The sequence below is a fragment of the Corythoichthys intestinalis genome, chromosome 21, assembly GCF_030265065.1.
Source record: "Corythoichthys intestinalis isolate RoL2023-P3 chromosome 21, ASM3026506v1, whole genome shotgun sequence".
NCBI classification, from domain to species: Eukaryota; Metazoa; Chordata; class Actinopteri; order Syngnathiformes; family Syngnathidae; genus Corythoichthys; species Corythoichthys intestinalis.
In genome coordinates, this window is record NC_080415.1 from 28,097,203 (window position 1) to 28,116,402 (window position 19,200).

A 19,200-nucleotide genomic window follows, 5' to 3' on the forward strand; every position below is an offset into this window, starting at 1 on the left:
TTTTCCAATTAAAACAACAACAAAAATACAGATGAGCTGTCTCGATCCGATCGCGTAGTCTCAATCTCGCTCCCTCCTCCCTTTCCTTGCTCTTTGTTCGTCAGTCCGTGCACTGGAGTCGTTCATTAAAGTTAACGATGTTGACAGATGCCTGGGTCTGATCTTGCCAAACCCGCTAACTTCAAAGCGCCGCATGCATCAATCATTGTTTTACTTGTTGAACAGTTGCTGTGGCAACTCAAAGTGTGTAAGTGAGCAGTTTGAGTGGGCTCAGTGAAGCATTTAATAAAGGTAAGCATTTTTCTACTACAGTACTTTATTCTTGTTTAAAAATAATGTGGTGGGACAGTAAATGTTTGAAACTTATCATAATTATTAAATTTGAAGCGCTTAAAAACCATTTATTAATATATATATATATACATATATACATATACATACATATATATACATATACAGTACTGTGCAAAAGTTTTAGGCAGGACACCTGCCTAAAACTTTTGCACAGTAGTGTATTTAAAAATTTTTTTTTTTTAATTTATTAGGATCATGGAAGCTTCCACTTGGGGAAAATAAATACATACAGCATATCCTGTATATACATAATATAATAAAAATATACAGTACTGTGCAAAAGTTTTAGGCAGGATATATATATATATATATAAAACCGTAATTTTCGGAAAACAAACCACTACTTTTTTCCTTCATTTTGAATCCTGCTGTTTATAATCCAGTGCGGCTTATTTGTTGATTTATTTGGGATATTGGGTAGCACTTTGAAACAACGGGAACAGTAACTGAATAAATAATCAGCACAGAATATGAATTTTGATTGTTATTTACATCTGTAGCACTGCAATGCATGCTAGGAAGCATGTTGGACAACAACAGTGTTGACAGGAGGTGACAGAAGAGGTTGACTGTCTCCCCCAAGAGAGAAATTATGGCCAAATGATGCTTCTTGAAGCAATGAAGCTTTGCAGCCAGTTGGTTCAAAGCTTCATGGAGTTCATTTCATCTTATGACAGTCGTATGATGCCGCTAAAATAAAATGTTACCGGTTAATATCTTTTGGTGTAAATACCGCATAATAGAGTGAAGACAGCTGCGGCTCTTAGTCCAGTGCGGCTTTTCTATGAACAAATGTCATTTTCGTGTCAAATTTGGTGGGTGGCAGCTTATATTCAGGTGCACCTTACAGTGCGAAAATTACGGTACATTTTTTAAAATTATACTTTGGGGGAAAAAAGTGGAAAAATAAGTCTTATATGTATCTTTCTCCAATGCTAAATCTGAATACATACATCTGTATACATTGAACCACAACCACACAAAAAAAAAATCACTGTATATATATTGTGCTGGCTGAAGTCTCCAGTGTTTAGAGCCAGTTAACATTTTACAGTACGTTACTGCCACCTTGTGGTTATGACAATTCCCTGCATCCATAGTTTGATGCAGTTGCACAGTAGATCAATACCAACCTGATATTATGCTGTATCCGTGTGTTTATGGAGAAAAGATATCTGAACGAAATTTGCTAATATGTCCTGCTGTATGGAAGCTAACCCACAGTTATAGCTTGTAGCTCAAGTGAAGTGTGGTGTCTATATGGTATTTGTATACCGGCGTGTATTGTGCAGTTGTGTTGAATGCATGCATGTTTCTTTGTTACAGCTTCACAAACAAATCACTTCATATAAAAACAAGAAAAGATCAAGCCTTGTGTTTTATTGGAGGACATAAAATGTTAGCTGGCTGTCGGGCAATGCACAAGGGAAACACACTGTTTTGGGCAGTACACATATATAGCTAAAAAGTAAGAAAATAATCCAGAAATACAATGGTATTGCCTAAAGAAACAAAAAGGTGACTCGGACTCCGGTGCAAAAATATGTGATCGGGACATCCCTAGTCAAATCCATTTGGATGAAGAAAGAATGGCAGCTAACAGATCCAATTTCTATTGCTGCCAATGGCAGTGAATGAGTAAAAAACTTACCGTATTGGCCCGAATATAAGACAGTGTTTTTTGCAATGAAATAAGACTGAAAAAGTGGGCGTCGTCTTATATTCGGGGTCTAGACATTATACCCATTCACGACGCTAGATGGCGCCAGATATCATTGAAGCGATGTTCTGTCATAACAGATCTCAGTTACTCTCAAGTTTAACCAGTTTGCATTATTTTATTTCAATGTTTTTTTGTTTCAAGACTACAGTTACAGTTAGACTTCACATTGATGGTTAAGGCAGTTATTGCAATTTTGTTGTTTTATCACAATAGATTGCTTTATTTAAATTTAAAAAACCAGAAGGCATTCATTTACGAATGTGATTGCACTTTAGTTAACATATTTAAATGTTCGGATATTAAGATTTGAATGAGGCAAAATAACATGCTTTTTCTCTCATATATATTGTTATAATCATTTGTTTTTGTACTGTAATTATTTTCTGTATAAAAATTAATTTGTTGTTGAAAAAAATCTTTTTTTCAAACTTGAGTCTCGAAAAAGAGGGGGTCATCTTATAATCAGGGCTGTCTTATATTTGGGCCAATACGCTAATTATTTTCTCCCAAAAGTATTTTTTAATTAAAAAAAAAATAAAAAAATAAAAAAAAGTCCAACTAAATCTTGGAAAATTTCCTTTTAAAATGAATTTCCTTTTGAAATACTTTTTTTTCCCAAATGTGTAATTTAGTGTTTCAATTGAGCTGTAGCAGCTGTATCAGTCTCCCAGATTTTTTTTTTTTTGAGTGGCCAGAACCAGCAAAGGTACAAAATGTCCGTGACGATGTCAACTTTTACTCTTGGCCTCCTCCCCTCTACTCGTTCAACGGCTAAGAAAGAAAAAAAAAGCTAACTTTGTGGTGCTTTCACACCTTCTCCCTCCCTCTTTCCTTTCCTCCCTCCCTGCGGTGGAGGAATTTCATTGAGAAAATGGAGGGCAGAGGAAAGACTAGAGTCCCTGACGGAGGCGTGAGGGTTTCACGTTGCACTGCCGTCTTCCTTTTGCTGCAGCCCATCAACTCGGAATGGAAAACAGAGCGCGGCCGCAGTAATTCGAGCATCTCGCTCGTCATGCTTTGGGGTTGGAGGGGTGGTAGGGAGTGGACGGGGTATGCAGGAGTTTTCAACAACAATCTTCAAGATAGCGTTGGCAAAAGTATCGAAAAGTAGCCATACTGTAATGTTGTACGATATCTGATACAAAAGTGTTGATGCTCAGGTGTTTAAGGTTGCTAGAAATTTGATTTTGAACTAATCGATAGTGAATTCTTTGTTACATCAATGCCTGCCATTGACACCACTAGAAGTCGAATCCGTTTGAACTGGGATGGTTGACATTGGTTCATTCCCATTTCAAATGGATTAGATGTCTATTAGTGATCATCTCATTTAAAGAGTTTTAATTTAGTTTAAAATTTGTCAGTTATTATTATTATTATTATGGTTTGGTGGGCCGCACAAAAACGATGTGATGGGCCAAATCTGGCCCACCACTTCGACACAGGTGGGCGATTATATGGCAAAATCTACCCTAAAGCTCTACAGCCCCTTCCAGATTTATATCCCGCTATATTCCCGTACAAGATGACGCGAGATTTACCCGTGTCATGGCTTTCAGACATGGGGAGATGTACTGGGAATTACCCAAGTTTGACACTTTCAGACTTGTCCTATGTTGCCGACCCGGCACTCTCTGCACAGGGAGTGTCAGGGGCAGGATTTTATAACTAGGACACCACGTCATTTTTGGCCGGCATCGGCAACAAAAATAAACCACGTATTTCCAAAGATGGATGATTAACAATCTTTTCCTCGGCTGTAAGATAAGTTCGCAATTTAATTTAGTTGTTTCCAGTTTAATTTTGCTACCTTTCCAGTTTGCCATGTTGATAATTGCGATGTATGTTTACCGCTTTTCGTCTTACTGCGAAGAAAGAGGAAATGACAATCAGACCGCCATGATATTTACGTCATCAGCTGTGAACTAGGAATTAAAAGGCTGCTTTCACACATGAGGCGCACCGGGTAAATCCCGGATATTATAATAGGACGCTACCAGGTTAATGACCGTTTTATGTCCATGTCAGTCGACCCAGGAAATTGCTTTCAGACATAAGGGCTACCTATTTAAATCCTGGCATTTAACCGGAGTTCAGCGTATGTCTGGAAGGGGCTTATCATGTCCGCCGATGTGGACATAATCTTGTTGAAGTAACCCTAATGCTGCTAGCCCTCCCACTTGAAATGGATTGCAACTACAGTGATCCCTAGCTACTTCACGCCCTCAGTCCATCACAGATTTTTTTTCAATTGGAAAAAAAAGAAATACAGATGAGCCATCCCGAGCTGATCGCGTAGTCTTACTCTCGTTCGCTCCCTCCCTCACTACTCTCCCTGCTCTTTGTTTGTCAGGCAGTGCACATGCACTAAAGTTGCTTATTAAAGTTAATGATGACTAACAGATGTTTGTGTTTGATCTTGCCAGAGTCACGGACTTTAAAGAGCAGCATGCGTCAATCATCGTTTAACTTGTGAAACAGTTGCTGTGGCAACTCATTGTGTGTAAGTGAGCAGCTTCAGCAAATTTGAGTAGACTCACTCAGTGAAACATTTAATAAAGCCACGCATTTTTCTACTACTTTACCTTGTTTAAAAATAATTCGGTGGGACAGTAACATGTTTAAAAGTTATCATAATTATTACATTCAAGGGCTTAAAAAACATTTATTAAAATATATATACATATATATATTTTTTTTAATTACACTTTGGGAAAAAAGTGAAAAAAACGTCTTATATTCTCCATCTTCCTCCAATGCTAAATCTGAATAAATTCTTTGAATTCACAAAAAAAAAAAAAAAAAAAAAAAAAAAAAAAATAATTAAAAAATGGGGGTGGGGTGCAAATATCGCGGATTCCTCACTTATTACGGTGGGTTCTGGTGCCCATTAACCGTGAAAAATGAGGGATCACTGTATTAGCAACTATGCTAACTCGAGTGTATTTATATGGATATTTGTATAGATTCTCCTTTTACTAGTGATAAACTCATTTCAATTACAGTAAGTTTTGGACTATAAGCCGCTACCCTTTTCTGTCATTTTGACTCGTGCGACTTACAGTCTTATTTCTTGATTTATTTGAGTTAATAAGTCATAGTGTAGTAAATTAGTAACAGTGTAATTTGGCAAATTTTGTCACTCACTCCATTAATGTCCACCTGGGATCTTTTACATCCATTCAAAAGTGAGATAATTTGCTGGATGACATTAAATGACATCTGTCATAAGCATTCATAAATGCTCATGACAGGGTCATATCATAATTATGACAGTCTTATGACGCCGCTGTCAAATAAAGTGTTACAGGTTAATATCTTTTGGTGTAAATATCCCATAATTCAGTGAGGACAGCTGCGGCTTATAGTCCAGTGCGGCTTATCTATGAAAAATGCCGTTTTCGTGTTAAATTTGGTGGGTGCGGCTTATAGTCAGGTGAGTCTTATAGTCCGAAAATTACGGTAACAGCAGACAGCTAATTAGATAACACACAATTGGATGTCTATCAGTCAATGGTACTGAAAGAGTTAAGAATAACAAATTTTACAAAAGCAAAAATTTTAAAAAGAATGCTAAAACTCAAAAGACCCCCCTAAAAATATTTGTTGTAGTTTTGGTGTCTCACCTGTGTCATAAGTGAAGTCTGTTGGCTCCTGCTTGACCATCAAGTGCGCCGGCGGAAACCTGTGCGGGTGCATATTCGGGTGCTGGGAGGTCTGGGACCCTCGCCCGTGCGGCCCTACGTGACCTGCCCGCTCGTACATGGGGTCCATGTACTCTTGTTTGAAGCTCTGTTGAAGATATGGCACGCAGGGGTCCGAGTGCTGCCGATGGTACCCGCAGCCGCCGCCCCCACCCGGGCCGCTGCCGTGTCCTGCTGGGGCGGATGGCATTCGCTGGAAGGCCTGAGAGGCTCCGGGGAATTGGGGGCACATGGGGTCTCCTGAGGGGCCCTGATACCTAGGAAGGTCAACCGCAAGATTGAACTCACATGCCGGAAACAGGCAAAAACGACTGTGGAAAAGTGGTGTTCACCTGGTGACGTGGGGGAAGGCGTTGGTGGCTAACGGCTGCGAAGCAGCAGCGGCATTCATGTAGCCAGGGTCAGGACGGCCAGCCGCCGCCGCGGGTTTTGGGGAGTAATGCTGCTGCATGGGGGACATGGGTGTGCTCGGGCAGGACCGCTTGGCGCCCCCCGGGATCGCCCTTTTCTGCTCATAGGCACTGTGGAAGATGGGCGCACTTTCAGTCATGGAAGAGTTGGATGCTCCACATTCAAACGCAAATGGTCGTCAAATACAATTAGGTGCTATGACTCAGCTCTTTCATAAACAAGCACTTTGCTTCCTCATATGTTTACTACAATATAATGGAGTACACACCATAAACAGGACAGTAGCTCTCATTGAGTGCCGAATCCTATAACGATGGCGCCACCATTTTGGATATAGCAAAGTGGATCACTAAGTTAGATGTCTCAATTGTTTACTGCTTAGAAATGGACAAACTCCTGAGACAAGAACCTTCTCGCTGACCCAAAACATTCACTGTAGAGACTAAGATTCTGTTTCATTGAAAATATCCACAGTACAACGGCTACTCTAGACCATTAACTGAAGTTCTCTTAGAGCAAGAACCTCGTTTCATGACTAGAAACTCACTTGATTAAAAACATATTTTTTGGTCAAGTACCTTCTATCAGGAAGTTTGGACTAGAACTTCTCTCAAATTTCTCTGGAGAGTAAAATTTGCCTTAAGACTTTTAGACTAGTAATTCATTTCAGAACTACATCTTTGCCTGGAACTCCAAATTTCTCTAGAGACTTTTCTTGTTTCAAAAATAGAAGCTCTTTAGACAAGATTTCCACTCCTGGGTTCAATTTTCTTTTGGTCTTCTCAGAATACCTACTTAGGAGAAAAACCTTCTAGAGACTAGAACCTTTCTTAGATCTGAGAACCTTTCTTTTGACTAATACCTTGGTTCAGAAATAGTTTACAGACTAGACTAGACCTTTATTGTCACTATACAGTTGTACAATTAAATTATGGAGCATCTCCCTTTACAGTGCTGCTCTATGTTCAGGCAGTGCAAATAATTGAAGTGAAGTAGCAGCAGTTGATAGTGAAGGCGTTGAACATTGCACATTAATATTGCATGTGAATAACTACTGCACATAGAATATGTGTGTATAGAAGTTAAGTAGCAGCAGTTGACAGTGAGGCATTGAATATTGCACGTAGTAAGTATTGCACATAGTATATTGCATGTAAATGAATATTGGACATTGGGTGATGTGGTGTTACATATGGCTGTTCAGGGTGGAGATGGCTTTGGCAAAGAAACTGTTCCTCAGTCTGTTTGTTCTTGCTTTTAAACACCTATAGCGTCTCCCAGAGGGGAGCAGATCAAACAGCTGCAAACAAGGATGTGAGCTGTCCTTAAGGATGTTTAGAGCTCTGCTGAGGCACCGGGAGGAGTAGATGTCCATCAGCGAGGGGAGAGGACAGCCAATGATCCTCTGCCCTGCCTTGACTGTCCTCTGAAGACTGTCTACAGCAGTGCAGCTCTCATACCAGGTGGAAATGCAGTATGGTGGCAGACTCTCAATGGATGAGTAGTAGAAGGCCAGCAGCAGCTTCCTATCCAGCTTGTTCTTCCTGAGGAAGTGCAGACGCTGCTGAACTTTCTTTATGATAGCTGTTATGTTTGCTGTCCATGAGAGGTCATCTGAGATCTGGACTCTCAGGAACCTGAAGGTGTGGACCCTCTCCACACACTCGCCGTTGACTCATATAGGGGTGGCGGGTCGGTACTGTTCCTCCTGAAGTCCATGATGACCTCTTTGGTTTTGGTGGTGTTCAGGGCCAGGTTGTTGTCTGAGCACCAGGTTGAGAGTTTGTGGAGTTCCTCTCTGTACTAAAATTTGTCCCTTGAGTTTACAGCCTTCTTTTGGGCCTTAAGAGACATCAACCGTCTTCGAGCAAAACCTCTTAAGAACTTCCTTTTGGAACTAGAAATTTCACTCTGTCGCTCTTGTACACTTGACGCCAGTCTTAAGTCAAGACCAAATTATGAAGGTCTTGACCTTCAAACGAGTCAGTCTTGCTCTTGGGAATAATTCCCAAAAGTCTTGATCTTGACTTGGTGGAGGTGCCATATGACGACACTCAGCTGCGTCGTATCCCTCAAGACTGATACTGGACCGATATGTTTTTGAAAAAAATATAAATTTATTAAATATTACATTTTTCTTTTAACTCTACCGTATTTTCCAGACTTTAAGTCAGTTTTTTTTCCACAGTTTGCGACTTATAATTAGGTGTGACTCTCTATTTTACCAATACAGTGGTACCTCTACTTATGAAATTAGTTAGGTTCTGGAAGTAGTTTCGTAACTTGAAATTGTATCGGTATCCGTGCAACACTAGTTTTTGACTTCAGAGGTGATATCTGCACGCATACCTGGCATAAAGGCACTGCTCTCCACTGGCAGCGTAGCCGAAGTTGGGCTTGTGGCTGCACGACTGGCTCGGGTCCGAACCTGGGCTCTGCGGCTCCTTCTTGATAGTGACGGGCGGGCTGTGAAAGGCCACCGCTAATGACACACAAAAGCAGAAAAACACGTGTCGGTTACATTTTTGGAAAAGTAAAAAAAAAAAAATAAATAATAATAATAATAAATCAAATCAAAACAACAAAATTGAAAATTATACAAAAGAATATTAAGAATAATTCGGTAACACTTTACAAAAAGGGTCCCTTAATTAACATTAGTTAATGCATTTTTAGACAATAACTAATGTTTAAGTAACATTACAATAATTAATATGATTGCTTATCTAACATTTATTAATATATTAATTAACATGAGTTAGTTATTGCATTAGTTAATGCATAACCAGACAGTAACTAATGGTTTGGTAAAATTAAATATATATATATAGGCCTATATAGTGTTAGGGTTTGTTAACTTAAGCATCTATAATTTTTTAGTTAAGGGACACATGTGCTGCACTTTACAATAAGGGTCCAAAAAGCATTCAGGAATGGTTAACAAAGGGGGGACTTAAGCATTTATAATTTCTTAGTTATAGGACACGGGCTACACTTTACAATAAGGGTCCGAAAAATTCAGTAATGGTTAATTAAGGTTAAGTAATACTTATGAGGTACGTTCACGTGAAATAATACCATACTTAAGGTTAGGTTAGCAGCACCCAAGGACTCACAGAGCAATGTTTCTCATTTTAAAATAACAATCACTTACTAGTACCAGTATACATTAATAACTATTTATTAATGCACTAATTCATTCATTCATTTTCCATGCCGCTTATTCCTCACGAGGGTCGCGGAGGTGCTGGAGCCTATCCCAGCTAACTTCGGGCAGTAGGCAGGGGACACCCTGAATTGGTTGCCAGCCAATCGCAGGGCACAAGGAGACACACAACCATTCACGCACACACTCACACCTATGGACAATTTAGAGTGTTCAATCAGCCTACCATGCATGTTTTTGGGATGTGGGAGGAAACCGGAGTTCCCGGAGGAAACCCACGCAGGCACGGGGAGAACATGCAAACTCCACACAGGAAGGCCGAAGCCCGGGATTGAACCCTTGATCTCAGAACTGTGAGGCAGACGTGCTAACCACTCAGCCACCGTGACGCCTAATGCACTAATGTATATGTGAATTAATGTTAAGCAATGTATTATAGTGGGGAGAACAAGTATTTGATACACTGCCAATGGGAAAAGCCATTGGCAGTGTATCAAATACTTGTTCTCCCCACTGTATATATTACATATTATAACCTAACCTTAATTATGGTATTATTTCGCATGAACGTACCTCATAAGTATTACTTAACCTTAATTAACCAGTACTGAAGTTTTTTTGGACTAAAGTGTACCACATGTGTCCCTTCACTAAGAAATTATAAATGCTTAATTTCCCCCCCTTGACCTTTATTAACCATTACTGAATGCTTTTTGGACCCTTATTGTAACGTGTAGCACATGTGCCCCTTAACTAAGAAATTATAAATGCTTAAGTTAACAAACCCTAACCCTAAACCCTAACCCTTTATAGGCATATATTGTATATATAATATATATTTAATTTTACCAAACTATTAGTTACTGTCTGGTTATGCATTACCTAATGTTAATTAATATATTACTAAATGTTAAATAAGGGATTATATGAATAATTGTAATGTTACTTAAACATTAGTTATTGTCTTAAAATGCATTAACTAATGCATTACCTTAATGCATTAACTCATGTTAATTAATACATTAATTAGGGCTGTCAAACGATAAAAAATTTTAATCGAGTTAATCACAGCTTAAAAATTAATTAATCGTAATTAATTGCAATTCAAAGCATCTATAAAATATGCCATATTTTTCTTTAAATTATTGTTGGAATGGAAAGATATGACACAAGATCATTTTGACAGCCCTAATATTACTAAATGTTAGATAAGGGATTAAATGAATTATTGTCATGTTACTTAAACATGAGTTATTGTCTAAAAATGCATTAACTAATGTTAATTAAGGCACCCTTATTGTAAAGTGTTACTGAGAATTCAGGCAATTTTGGGATCAACAATGTGTCTAAACAGTGAATTGACTGTCAAAATAGTTGTCGATTCATTTGATAATCTATTAGTTGTCCATTAATTGATGTGATACGATGCACCCCGTGACAAAGAAGACTTTGACACACCCGGTCTACACAAAAACGCGACACACAAGGGCAGGATATTTACATTGGAGTACTCGAGCATATTTCACATGCAGCTCAAAGCTGGCGTGTGTGCATTGAACATACACAGTCGCATTCCAGGCCAAAGCGTCCTCGCCCACTTCGCCTCGACTCTCGCAGACACAACAAGTTCCTCCAAACTAAACAAGTCTGCCACGAAAGCAAACATCGCACCTCACAAAACGTGGCCATTCTTTATTATTTGTGGCCATTTTGCCGCTACAAATCACACTGTCAATCAAAGAGGAAACTAGAGTGGGACGGGGGTTCTTCCCTGGTGGAACTTTCTAATGTGCACCCCCTCCCCTCAAAGAAAAACATCCAAAGTGAAGCTTCATGCTGTGCCGAGGGCTGGTGTTTATTATGCGAGGGGAGTCTTTGGGCCCGAGACGTGTACAGGATGTTTTTCTGGTCCCGGCAGGGTAAACAGCAGCAGCTGTGCACTTCCACTTGGGGGAGGGGAGCATTCATTCATGTGTGTGTCTGGAATCTCAGTGGGCGTGGACCTATGACTGCATGGGGGGCAGGGGGGCAAATAATTGCACGCTTGCGCTTCATTCACAAAAAAACAGAGGTGCTGTGGCGCATGTGAAAGTGAAAGAAATGGAGGGATTTTTTTTTCCAAGTTTAGGGTACATTTAGTCATATTTTCACCCATTATAGTTGTCATTATTAGGATTGATCCACTAATGCAACCATCAATTCAATTTTGTATGTGCCCAAGCCATGCGACAATCCATCCAATTGAGGATTGGAGCAGCGGGATTAAATATTATTTACAGAGATTTCCACACCCACGTAAGCGTTTTGCTAACAATAACAATAATAACTCTTGTGTGTGTGTCTGATTTTGAGTGGTCGTGACCTGAAAACAAGCTTCGATGTGTATGCAAGAGCCGACCACGAGCATACAGTATATCGCTGCAGCCCATCCCAATTAAACTGGATCAAATGGAAGCCAAAGAGTCCAAAAAGTATCTGAATTTCTCACATTTCTGCATAAAATCCCCATCAAATGTGATCTGATCATTGTCAAAATCACACAGATGAAAAAACAGTGTCTGCTTTTACTAAAACCACCTAAACTTTTATAGGTTTACATATTTTAATGAGGATAGCATGCAAACAATGACTGAAGGGGGGGAAATAAGTAAGTGAAACATCACATTTAATAATTTGCGGCCCTCCTTTGACAGCAATAACTTCAACCAGACACTTCCTGTCACTGCAGATCAGTCTGGCACATCGATCAGGACTAATCTTGGGCCATTCTTCTCTACAAAACTGCTGTAGTTCAGTCGGATTCCTGGGATGTCTGGCATGAATTGCTGTCTTTAGGTCATGCCACAGCATCTCAATGGGGATCAAGTCTGGACTTTGACTTGGCCACTCCAGAACGAAACCATTCTGAAGTTGATTTACTTCTGTGTTTTCGACCACTGTCTTGTTGCAGCATCCATCCTCTTTATAGCTTCAACTGTCTGACAGATGGCCTCAGGTTTTCCTGCAAAAAATCCTGATAAACTTTTGAATTTATTCTTCCATTGATGATTGCAAGTTGTCCAGGCCTTGAGGCAGCAAATCAGTCCCAAATCATGTTGCTCCCTCCACCATGTTTCACGGTGGCGATGAGGTGTTGATTTTGGTGAGCTGCTCCACTTTGGCTCCACTCATGACGTTGTGTGTTAAAATAATTCAAGTTTGATTTCATCAGTCCACAAAATATTTTGCCAAAACGTCTGTGGAGTGTCCAAGTGCCTTTTTGCGAACATTAAACGAGCAACAACTTTTTTTTTTTTTTTAAGCAGCAGTGGCTTCCTCCGTGGAGTTGGCAATAGTTTTACATATAGTTGATGTGTGCACAGAGATATCGGACTGTGCCAATGATTTCTGTAAGTCTTTAGACATTCTAGGGTTCTTTTTTTACCTGTCTAAGTATTCTGCACTCAACTCTTGGCATCATCTTTGGTGGACGGCCCCTCCTTAGGAGAGAACAAAAGAGCCAATCTCTTTATTTTTAGACAACTTCTCTGACTGTCAATTGATGAACTTCCAGACTTTTAAAGATGGTTTTGTATCCTTTCCCAGCTTTAAACGAATCAACAATCCTTGATCGATGGTCTTCAAGACAGCTCTTTTGACCGAGCCATGATGCACATCAGACAATAATTCTCATCATGACACTTCTTACCAGGTGTGTGTTTTATAGTGGGCAGGGCAGCTTTAAACCACTCATCAGTGATTGGGCACACACTTGACTTAAATTGTTTGGTAAAAATTGGTTTCAATTGCTCTTTATGTCTCTATAGGCATATGGTTCACTAACTTATTTTCCCCCTTCTGTCATTGTTTGCATGCTATCCTCATTAAAATATGAACACCTATAAATGTTTGGCTGGTTTTAGTTAAGCAGACACTGCTTTTTACATCTGTGTGATTTCGACAAAGATCAGATCACATTTGATGGGGATTTTATGCAGAAATGTGAGAAATTCCAAAAGGTTCAGATACTTTTTCATACCACTGTAAGAGTAATTGCTATTTGTAATTGTACCCGTGGTATTTATGAAGGATTTAGTGTAGGTTTTAGACTGTGGAATGAATTAATCAAATTATAATGTATTCTTATGGGAAACTCCCCCTCGACATACCGGACGACCATTTCGACTTACAAACCAGGTCCTGGTACAAACTAAATTCGTATGTAGAGGTACCATTGTCTTGTCACACGGGCCGCAGGTTTGAGACCATTATCCTAAATGATTGTAATAAAAACATTGAAGAAAAATAAATCAATTGTTCATTCACCCCTCACACTCAAAATGGATTGGACATCTAGTACTGTCAATGGCACTGAAACAAGAATTGTATAGGTATTTATAGATAATTTGAGAATAAACTCTCACTTCAGAAACTTTCACTTCAAATTTTTAGAGCTCAAGGGTTTATACCTAAAATGTAGTTATTGTTTAAATGGGACTCCAGAGTTAGCTTTAGCATTTATCATTCACAGCTAGTGCTCCCAGTTTAAATGAATTGGACGTCTATCGTCGTCAATGGCAGGCAATGAGTGAATACAACTTTGGTTATCCAAAAATAGCAACTTCATTCCAGTAATGATGCACAACATTTTGCTCTATAAACAAAACAATATTAAGGCAGGGACGTGGGATTTCTATGATATTACATTGCAATCATTTCAGAGCCTTTAATTATCCCAACGCAGATTATTATCATTAATGTTGTTTGTTTTATTGGCATACAAAATTGATGCAAATAATTTTCCAGACACTCAAGCTTCAATTCGTCGACTGCTTATCTACATTGTTACCGCTCTGATAATAACAACAACAACAAAAAATCCCTATTGACGTGAATGCTTCTTCAAATTCAACACAGGCTTCCCAAAATAACCCCTGAATGAAAAAGAGCTCCGGTAAATGTCCAATTCGAGCAGATTTGTAGGGGAAAAAAAAAAAAAAAAAGGCGACCAAATTCAAGTCATTTTTCCAAAGAAGTGGGAGGTTTTCCAGAAATCCTGATAAGGATGAATGATGAAACAAAGCAGCTGTTATGCTAACACACATCAACTCCCCAAGATTTTTATAGTGACGGCCTAGCCGTGCTTTTACATATGTAAATGTTGACAGTGGTAACAATAGGGAAGAAGGTGATGGTCATGGTTGAGCGCTTCAGGAAGTGAAGGGATCATTACATCAGAGGGGGCAGGGGGCATCCCATTCAAACAAATGACATGAGGTGGCCCCCTTACTCGCGCCTACTTCAATCCATCCAGCGCACAATGAACCTCTCAACTGAGGCGCACTAGTGGGAATATATGTCTAGTGGATTCCTGTGGGATTGCCAAAACACACACGGGCTGCTCACTAAAATCAGCTTCCATGAAAGACTGGAGAGATACATCAGATTTTTTTTTTTTTGTAATTTATTCGCACATCACTTCTTTGAAGTCCACAATTATTTTTGATTAATCGTTTAGAGAGATTGATGACTGAAAAATTGTCAATAGCCTTTTGTGAGGCCTTAATAACAAATATCTTCTTGGTTTTTCTTGTATTTTTTTTGTAAATAAAAATCCAAAAGGCGAAAACTGTTTCGAATTCAAATTGTATTTTTTTTGGCATTTTTCGTTTAATTAAAAATAAATAAATAAAAAGTATTTTTAAAAAATTGAGAATATTTAGTTTTTTCCTTTTTTTTAAACTAAACAATTTTTTTTTTTTTTTTAAAAGGAAAAAACTAAATCTTCTCAATTTTTAAAAATACTTTTTATTTATTTATTTATTATTATTTTTTAAATTAAACAAAAAATGCCCAAAAATAAAATTAGAATTCTATACAGTTTTGGCCTTTTGGATTTTTATTATTAAAAAAAAAACAAAAACAAGAAGATATTCGCTAGTAAGGCCTCACAAAAGGCTATGGACAGTTTATTTTCATAAAAAATATTGAAGGGGAAAAAAAAATGAACTTTTTTTTGTGTGTGCAATTTTTAATAAAAATGTAAAATAATAAATATTCCATATTTTCTTTCTTTTTCATTTTTATTTTTTTTATTTACAAAAAGTCCATAAAAATAGAAAAGGGGAGAGTTAGTTTTGTAACGTCTTGTATTTCTGGATTTAAAAATATGGGAAAAAAATAATCTTTAAAATTTCTTTTACTTCCCTAAACTTTTTTTTCTCTATTAAAAAAAATCTAATAATAAAACAAAAAAATGAGAAAAACTCAACATATTTATTTATTAAAAAATATATCTTTTCGTTTTCTGATTTTAAAAAATAGTCCCCCCCCCCCCCCCCCAAAAAAAAAAAAAAAAAAAAAAAATCAGATTCCCACAGTCCTCAAATGCCCATTGAGCAATCATTAGCAAGAGATTTAAATAAACTGACTTTTGCGGACCACACAAAATGATGCAGCAGGCCGGCTCTGCCCCCGGGGCCTTGAGTTTGACACCTGTGCACTAGATTTTTTGTCACCACATTAAACACTACGCTACACTACAATACTACACTACTTCTCAAATAGTGGGGCGAGAGGGGGCGCAGAGCGATGTCGGGGCTGGCGCTTGTGACCTCGGGGAACAAACTAACTTTTTTGCTGTACAAGAATAAAGTGAAATTTGCACATCAAATCAGTGGGTGGCAGTGACACTCTCATTTTCGGAAAATGTGCAGTAAATTTGAACCAAACAAGAGCACACAGCAAAGAGCACTGAAAACATGAAGAGCTAAGATGAGGAAATATGAAGTGTATGTCGCATTTGGCTTTGATTTTTAATACAGTGGGAGATGAGGAAAGACCAGTCTGTTAATTGTGTCTAAAAATGTTTGCAGCAGACAGCAGGAAGCCAAATCAATTAAGACGTCACTTATATACGCTAATTACATTGATAAGTCGCTTGAGTTTTTTTTTTTTCAGCGAAAACGTGCCGAAAAGTGGCAACAACCGTCCCGCTTTGTCAGTGCTACATCAGTAAACCACTGAGCACTGTTCGCATCATATAAGGTGGCATACCAAGTTGCTCAGTGCAAGCCCACACCATAGCAAAGGAGCTGAAAAAAAATAAACTGTCCCTCTATCCAGTGACACTGTCATTTTTCGATTAATTTTTGTTTTCTCGGTCAAATTCTTTGGCATATTGTCTTCATGAGTTAAGTTTGCTAATCAATTTGAATGTATTATAATTTATTGATTTTATTAAATTTTATTTTTCAGTATCAAATGATCAAAAAAATGTATCTTGAGTGTATTTTTACAGTTTGAATGTGACTTTTTTTTTAAAGTTCAGGCAAACTGATGTGCTTTAAGTCTTTTCGGTGACAAACAAAACAATGTTAATAAAGTCAGACTTTATTTTAAGTTGATCTATATTGAGGATAAGCCGCTCGGAAAATGAATGAATGCTTTAAGTCAATACACGAAATAAAACTGGGGATAATGCCATTTGAATTAGTTTTATTGCCCTCATAAATAAGCATTAAAACGCTGCATGGACCATGTGGTTATGTTCATATTTTCATCGTCTCTTGTCCTTTGTCCCATCGGTAAGCACAGTGGAGAAATACAGATCCCATGATTTCATTCTGACGACACGCCGGACATGATTGAAATGATGATGATTATTACACGTGAGTTGTGTGTTGAGGAAAGAAGAAGGGTGTCACTACCCATTCGTGACAGGCTACCGGATCGCGATGGATTGCTACTGGACATGTGCGAACTAACATCAATTCCTCTCGCGCGATGACGACAGATATAGATATGTACAGTGGTATGAAAAAGTATCTGAACCTTTTGGAATTTCTCACATTTCTGCATTAAATCACCATCAAATGTAATCTGATCGTTGTCAAAATCACACAGATGTAAAAACAGTGTCTGCTAAAACTACCCAAACATTTATGTTTTCACATTTTAATGAGGATAGCATGCCAACAATGACAGAAGGCGGAAAAATAAGTACGTGAACCCTCTGCCAAAGGAGACTTAAAGAGCACATGAAACCAATTTTTACCAAACAATTTAAGTGAGGTGTGTGCCCAATCCCTGATGAGTGGTTTAAAGCTGCCCTGCCCACTAAAAAACACACACCTGGTAAGAATGGTCTTGATGAGAAGCATTGTTTGATGTGCATCATGACTCGATCAAAGGAGCTGTCTGAAGAACTGCGATCAAGAATTTGTTGATTTGTATAAAGCTGGGAAAAGGATACAAAACCATCTCTAAAAGTCTGGATTTCATCAATGGACAGTGAGAGAAGTTGTCTTCAAATGGCACTTTTGCTTCTCTCCCAAGGAGTGACCGTCCACCAAAGATGACGCCAAGAGTTCAGCGCAGACTACTAAGAGAGGTAAAAAAGAACCCTAGAGTGTTTGCTAAAGACTTACAGAAATCATTAGCACCGTCCAATAACTGTGCGCACATCAACTGTATGTAAAACTATGGCCAAGAATGGTGTTCATGGGAGGACCTCACGGAGGAAGCCCCTGCTGTCTAAAAAAACAAACAAAAACAAAAAAACATTGTTGCTCGTTTAATGTTCGCAAAAAGGAACTCCACAAACTTTTGGCAAAATATTTTGTGGACTGATGAAACCAAAGTTGAATTGTTTGGGAGTACCACACAATGTCATGGATGAAGAAAAATGAAACATCTCAACAACATCAACACGTCATCCCCACCATGAAGCGTGGTGGAAGGAGCATCATGATTTAGGGCTGTTTTGCTGCTTCAAGGCCTGGACAACTTGCAATCATTAATAGAAGAATGAATTCAAAAGTTTATCAGAACGTTTTGCAGGAAAACCTGAGGCCATCTGTCACAGTTGAAGCTAAAAAGAGGATGGACGCTGCAACAAGACAATGATCCAAAACAGAAGTAAATCAAAATTCAGAATGTTTTCAGAAGAACAAAATACACGTTCTGGAGTGGCGAAGTCAAAGTCCAGACTTGAACCCAATTGAGATGTTGTGGCATGACCTAAAGACAGCGATTCATGCCAGACATCCCAGAAGTCTGACTGAACTACAGCAGTTTTGTGGAAAAGAATGGGCCAAGATTAGTCCTGATCGATGTGCCAGGCTATCTGCAGCTACAGGAAGCGTCTGGTTGAAGTTGTTGCTGCCAAAGTGTGGGCCACAAAATATTAAATGTAATAGTTCACTTACTTATTTTTCCCCCTTCTATCATTGTTTGCATACTATCCTCATTAAAATATGAAAACCTATAAAGGTTCGGGTGGTTTTAGTTAAAACAGACACATTTTTTTCATCTGTGTGATTTTGACAAAGATCAGCTCACATTTGATGGTGAATTTATGCAGAAAGGTGAGAAATTCCAAAAGGTTCAGATACTTTTTCATACCACTGTACTTGATAGATTAAATGATAAAAAAATACATTTTCCATTTTTGGACGATAATGTTCTCTGAAGCGTTTATTTGAGGTGAGGGGAGAGGAAGACAGTTCCAAATGGTTTGGACGTCTATCGCCGACAATGGCAGTGACTACAATGCAAGCTCTCAAGCGGTGAGCTGCGGGGAAGCCCAACGTGATGACAGAAATGGATCTGGAGAGTCTCAAACAACATGTTTACGCAAAACTTTGCCAAGTTTGGAACCTCTGAAAGTCTCTGGCAGTAACTCAGTGGACGTCGGCCCGAGTGTCAAACACTGCCAGAACCGCGTCACGTTTAAAAATAAAATAAAAACGGGAAAAAAAAATTAAACGCTATCTGTTTCTCATCGGACGCCATTGGCGCAAAACCCCTGCTGGCTTGCCAAATGCTGTCGATCAATGAAGAAGATCCTACCACGCTGGTTT

General features: G+C 38.7%; 1 protein-coding gene across 6 annotated transcripts in view; it reads right to left on the reverse strand.

Annotated features, from left to right (window-relative positions):
• The window catches only part of etv4 (ETS variant transcription factor 4), a 214,305-nt gene that overhangs the window by 17,510 nt on the left and 177,595 nt on the right, over window positions 1–19,200 (reverse strand). For all 6 annotated transcript variants that reach the window (XM_057827050.1, XM_057827052.1, XM_057827053.1 and 3 more), the window contains 3 exons: window positions 8,542–8,674; window positions 6,114–6,302; window positions 5,704–6,038 (listed from right to left, as the gene is read on the reverse strand). In XM_057827050.1, the coding sequence (XP_057683033.1) occupies window positions 5,704–6,038; window positions 6,114–6,302; window positions 8,542–8,674 (657 nt within the window). The remainder of the gene's footprint in view (window positions 1–5,703; window positions 6,039–6,113; window positions 6,303–8,541; window positions 8,675–19,200) is intronic.